At 39.4% G+C, this 6,000-nt stretch overlaps 1 protein-coding gene across 1 annotated transcript; it reads left to right on the top strand.

The window, feature by feature from the left end:
* Nucleotides 1–2,747: 2,747 nt before the first annotated feature.
* On the top strand, nt 2,748–4,416 carry LOC113054166 (fish-egg lectin-like). Its single transcript, XM_026219513.1, has 6 exons — nt 2,748–2,873; nt 2,959–3,043; nt 3,139–3,366; nt 3,508–3,719; nt 3,882–4,009; nt 4,133–4,416. Exons 2-6 carry the CDS (start codon nt 2,989–2,991, stop codon nt 4,272–4,274), a joined length of 765 nt encoding a protein of 254 aa, XP_026075298.1. The 5' UTR covers nt 2,748–2,873; nt 2,959–2,988; the 3' UTR covers nt 4,275–4,416.
* Nucleotides 4,417–6,000: the final 1,584 nt, after the last annotated feature.

The raw sequence follows: 6,000 nt of genomic DNA, 5'->3' as shown, positions 1-6,000 counted from the left end.
CTCATGTTTGCGAGGCGCCTTAAACGGGAAAATAAATAGCGCACCGTGAGAAGACAGAGAAGTGAGCATGTATTTATTTCTTTTGGCTTATTGGTTTAGTCTGAAGAGGAAGAGCTCATCTTTCAATCATCCCTTTGAATTATAATGCAATGTGGAAGATTGGAGCATGCAACCAATCGCAAAGAACTACTAAATGAGGGCAATCACTGAGTGATCGTGATCAAAGTAATACATTTAACCAGACGAGCACTTCTCATTCTCCCTCACACTCACACTTAATTCACTCAGCCAAAACACTCACGTAAATGTATTTTCAGTACATGACTTCAATGAATGCTTTGCCATTTTGTCCCAAATCCTATCTGTATGCATAAAAGGCCACAGTGTGTGCGTAGTATGTAAAGAATCCTGCATTCATGGATACTCTCCCAGCAGTTTAGCGATTCAGCCCAGCTCCTGTGGGAACGGGTTAGCCTACAGCTTGCTATGCAAAAGGCCGCTGCATCAGGCAGTAGGATCCCTTCACTAAGCACAAAGGATCTTTTATACGGATATACAATTTAGTGTAATCTAGTTTGAACAGATTTCCGCTGCTCTGTTGACATTTAGGTGCAATTTAACCTATAATGTCACATATGCATTCAATGTGGTGCCTGTTTTGTTTCATAAACTGATCTGAGATGGATTGTTTCATTCATTGTGATAGCTAAGGCAAGCAATTCTATTCCAATTGTGCATACTTAGGGATTTGAACACATCCCTAATTCTAAGTATTACGTTTTAATATGTAACTTGACCCAAGATATGGCAGACGATATGCATGATGCAAAACCCTAGTAGCATATTGGCAGTGAGTTTGGTGCCATTTAAAGGGATAGCTTACCCAAAAAATCATGTTGTTCCAAACCTGTATGACTTTTTTTCACATAATGTAACATAAAATAATATAATTTGAACACTGTTGAGGTGTTCCACAAAGGAATGAGAGTAAATGGTTCAATGTTCAATGTTTTGTTTTACATTTTCTCCTGAAAATGTTCCAGTGACGCTTCTCTCTCACTTGGCCCCATATGCGTTTAATATTCTAACCTTTATTTTACCAGGAAAAGCACAATGAGATTTAAATTCTCTTTTGCATGAGCATCCTGGCCAAGATTGACAGCAACACAGCTCACGTGGGATTAAGATGCTGAACTTCGAAACTAGTGCCATGATTTGTTAGACGTTTCATTTCCATCAAGTAAACTTTGTAGCTTAATTAATCTCCCTTCGTCACACCCTGACACTTCCTCCTCCAACCAAACACAAATGTCTATTTGTTAAATCAATTATTCCTGCGAGGGAAATGAGGCATTTTACATACACATACAGTCAAGAAAGAGAAAAGTGACATGTTGTGTGCAGGGCAGTCAATTTAATGTGTTTATTTAGTTAATGGAACAGAACTGAGTTCTCAGTGTGTTTTTATCTTAAAGTGATTTACAAAAACACAAACAAACAAAAATATTGGTGCTCATTGCGAGGGGGTTAAAAAAGTTACTGTTTAAATAAACAGTATAACATATAAAAAGCATTATCTTTACTTTTAAAGCCACTTTATATCTATTTATTTGTCTTCCATAGTGTTAAATTTGAGGCCTTTTCACTGCAACTATTGATATATAACTGCAAATAATTTCATTAAAATGGTTAGTTATATGTCATGAGCAATGGGAGGCTTATTGAGTATAAGTGTTTGTGAAGTGTGAAGTGTGAGTGTGTCTCTTCTTGGGGCACACAGCCACATGAATCAGGGAGACAAGCAGCATGGATTAGAAGAGGAAACTAGGAAAAGTGGGATTTGCCCCATGGAGCCGTGGAAGAGCATTTGTAAACATCAGTGCTCTCGAATGTTGTCCTTGGCACTTTCTCGCTCCATCAGTGCAAACAGAGCCTCGGGCCCCCCAGGAGACCCCATAATCATAGAAGGAGGCACTAGGAGAAAGAAAGAGGTGAGAAGCAAAAGGTCCACCAAAAAAGAAAAAAAGAATCAAGAGGTTCAAGCAGAATAGTAATCAGTGTTAATCTCAACAACAAATTACTGACAGAAATGTCCTGTGTCGTTTTTTGTTATTGGTTTGGTTTTTACATTCTGTCAATGATAAAGACAAAGCTAAAAATCTAAAAGTGTGTGTGTGTGTGTGTGTGTGTGTGTGAGTGAGAGAGTTTGTTTTTTTACACTTATAATTGTTTAAAAATACTATAATTATATTATGATATAAATAATAAAATAATATTTCATTTAAAAGACAAAAACTAGATCTGAAATCTAGATCTGAAATCTGAAACTGAATTCTATAGAATTACACTGATGGTGATTCTATAAAATCTAAATATGCCCTGACTTTCAAAATTACCTTTTTGGGCTCATTATTTCCCACTTGGACCTCTCACAAATGTTTGGTTTGTGTACAAAATTAGCAGAATGTGTCCTATATGTGATCTGTGTGTGTGTGTGTAAGAAGATATTCTACAAATGTGCAAATCTCATTGCAAGAATTCACATGGCTACTGATTTGCGGATGTACATTTAGTCCGTGACTAAAATAACTTCATACACCTGCACCTTTTCATGATCACGCTGTGATCAGCAGCAGCTGGATGCAATCATCACATGTGATTGTCCATTGGCTTGTTTAGTTCACACTCGAAGTAGATTGGTGTCTCGAAGAGAAATCCCAATTCGTCGGTCACTAACGTGACTCAGTCACCGACTGGAATGGCTATATAAGCTCTCCCTCAACAACATGTACACATACTGAATGCAAGTTTCTAGTGCATCTTATCAGAGGAGACTCTCTAGTGACTGCTGAATCCTGAACTAACAAGATAAGGTTGTTTGTTTAATTACTGTCGCTGTAATATTGATCATGTTTTATCCGGACTTCACTTATATGAAATAATTCTGGTTATGAACAGATTAAAAGCAACATACTGTGTTGTGGAGCAATGAAGGTTTATCAGAGCGTCCTGCTTTTCTGCTGCCAGTTCTTTCACACTCTGGGTGAACAGTTTTTGTGTTTTATTAAGTTCATGTGAAAAAGTTGCTGTCTTTGCAGTCACTGATTTATTTTGGAGTAATTTCATCTGTTTTCACAGCTTTAAACTGTAACGTGGTGGATGGTAACCTGAAGCAGATAGACGCTGGGTCTGGCTCCGTGGTTGGCGTGAACAATAATAATGAGATATTCGTCCTGATTGATAACGTCTTCAGAAAGATCAGTGGATCTCTAAAGCACTTCAGTGTTGGTCCTGCTGGTCAGCTGGGGGTTAATACAGCAAACAACATCTTTAGGTTTCAGAGTGGCGGTTTTGTTAGGCTTGAAGGTGAAGACTTCCAGAGAACAGAAATGAAGTCCAGTTTAAGCGGTCATGAATTTACATGTTGTGAAATGGCCAAAGACATTTTATTATGGTTCTTATTAAACCAACTGGTCTTTAATTGAACCTGTTGATTTGTGTTGTAAGGGCTTCTCAAACAGGTGGATGCTGGAGGTGATCAGATCATTGCAGGTGTCAATATGTATGATGACATATTCTGTTCAAATATGGATGCTAACAACAAATGGCTATCCAGTAACATTCCTTGGGTTAATATTGGTGGAAAGCTGAAGTACTACAGCTGTGGTCCATACAGCTGTTGGGGAGTGAACCACAACGACCAAATCTTCATAATGAAGGTAATGTCAAAATGCTAAATACAAGAGCTCTAGTACACCAGGTTTTAATGTGTTAGAGATTATGCAAAGTTTTGACAACTGGGAAAATCACTGGGGTGAAAGCCGCAAAATGTTTTGATCTGACTGTGGTTAACTGGATTTGTGTCTCTTGGTCTTGTGCAGGATGTGTCGTCTACTGTCTGTTCAGGGTCCGGCAGCTTTGTGAACATTCCTGGACTTCTGTCCATGATTGAAGTGGCAACTGATGGCAGTGTCTATGGTGTGAACTCTCAAGGGAGCTTATTCCAACGGTAAGCTGAATAATCCTATTACAAGTCTTATGAACCAAATGATTAGCTTGTTAAATGCACATGTGAATACAGTATAAATGGAAGCCAAATGCTTCATTCAATGAGACCTTTTGTCTATTGCAGAACTGGTGTCACTCGCTGCACACCCGATGGCACAGACTGGATCCCAGTGGTTGCCTGTCCCAATGGTAACAAGCATGTGAGCTTTGACCTGGGGGTGCTGTGGGTCGTGTGTGTTGATGGCTCCATCCGTAAATGCAGTTAAGGCACTATGGTGGGCCAAGGTGGGCGGTCTCAAGATTCTGGCAGAGCGCATGCCTAAACGTACTTTATGTCACTGCAGCAACAGGAGGTCAATCCTTAACTGAAGCCTCAGAGTGATTTGTAATAAAGTAATTGGCATTTAACAAACCAAGAGCTTGATTACTTTTTTCTATTGAAGAAAGCATCTCTCACTCCTGTTTCTTTCATGTATTAGGTTCTGCGGAGGCGTTTCAAGTGATGCACTGTAAACCCCAATGTTAAAGAAATCAAGTTATCATAACTTTTACTTAAAATGCCAGGTTTTGGTGTCAAAAATTAAACCGCTATGTTTGACTCATTTGGGAGCAAAAATCTTCTGAATTCGTGATGTCCGGCTAGCTTTATAAAGGAATAGGTTAGTGAACCGGTTGAACCAGTTCAGGAAATCGAAACCGTTTGCGTCTCCAATGGAGACCTCTTTCTTGTGGCTGACACCCTCTGCTTCAAAATACTCGTCACCCAGAGTAATTCATCTACTCAAACAGTACACCGGCTGAACTGCTGTGAACTGAAGAGGACCGAGCCAGCTAATGAACGTACACTCCCACTGCTAGAGTGGTTCTTGAGTCAAGAACCAGTTGCATTGGTTTTCGAATCAGCAGTACACTGAACTGAAAACCATTTCTGTCAGACATGTCCGATTTGAGAACCGAAGAGCTGATGATACCAGTGATACTTGGTGACTTGTGCTGCGTTTCCACTGAAGTTACCAGGAACCCCCTTTTTTTTTTTTTTTTTCTTTTTTTTTCAGACCAGCTTTCGGTGTTTCCACTGTGGTCTAAAGTACTGGGGAAGATTAGGCAGATAGTCTGACGTAGGTCTGTGCATGTGTCTCAATACAAAGTAGGCATATTTTGGACCAGCATCCTCGGTAGTTCAGACTTTATGCATTTGACTCGAGAGTGTGATGTCCACGGTGACGCAAATCTGGTAATTCTGCAAACCGAGCGTACTTGATAACATCAGTCAGTCAATCACTCACCTTGGCTACTGCAATTTTCCTGTGTTTACAATCCAATGAAAAAGGATCTCAAATTCCACTACCTCGTTTCATTTAAACCTAACTATTCAGCCGTTTACATAAAACAAAATATAAATTGCCTATTCTCAAAAAAAGAGACTAGCGACAGACCTTATTTAGTCTCTGAGAATCTCTAGTACTGCAGCATGCGTGCAAGCACTCTCCCTTAATTTTTATTTTTTTCCTCTGCATCTGTTCAGAGAAGGTAGCCCTTTCAGTTAAAAGGATTCTGTTGCTTCTAACTTTTACATGCAAGTATAACCGATATGCACTGACGCCATGAATATGCTAATTAGCTTATGACATAATTTAGTGACTTTTCAGGAGGGCCTCAGCTACTTTCCATTGGAAGCTGGCAACACTGGATGATCCTGCGCATGCATGATTCAGCGTGAAGCAAACCGACACAGTGTGTCTGAACTTAACTGGCTCTTCTGGTGACTTGATTCTGTGCTAATGTTATGAGAGCAGCTAAACCAAAGGCTTGAAAGAAGGGCAATCTGGCGACATGTAAGTTTATTTAATAACGACTAAATATCAATGGGTTAGTAAGTGGATCATGGTTTCTGCGCAGATGACACTTATTTACTGTCTTCAAGACTTAAATCGTTGTATGCACATTATTGCTGTTACTGTATTTGGGTGCATTGTTTCAAAACTTAATTGT

Source organism: Carassius auratus, chromosome 35 (genome assembly GCF_003368295.1).
Source record: "Carassius auratus strain Wakin chromosome 35, ASM336829v1, whole genome shotgun sequence".
In the NCBI taxonomy this organism is placed as follows: domain Eukaryota; kingdom Metazoa; phylum Chordata; class Actinopteri; order Cypriniformes; family Cyprinidae; genus Carassius; species Carassius auratus.
The sequence above is the reverse complement of the archived record's forward strand: the minus strand, read 5'-3'. Positions and strand labels throughout refer to the sequence as shown.

What these genes read in the sequence shown, in the direction of transcription:
- LOC113054166 (XM_026219513.1), top strand. Translation starts at nt 2,989, where the DNA reads ATGAAGGTTTATCAGAGCGTCCTGCTTTTCTGCTGCCAGTTCTTTCAC. An exon ending in CCAGTTCTTTCACACTCTGG is followed by an intron (nt 3,044 to 3,138) that starts GTGAACAGTTTT and finishes CTGTTTTCACAG; the next exon opens with CTTTAAACTGTAACGTGGTG. An exon ending in CAAGGGAGCTTATTCCAACG is followed by an intron (nt 4,010 to 4,132) that starts GTAAGCTGAATA and finishes TGTCTATTGCAG; the next exon opens with AACTGGTGTCACTCGCTGCA.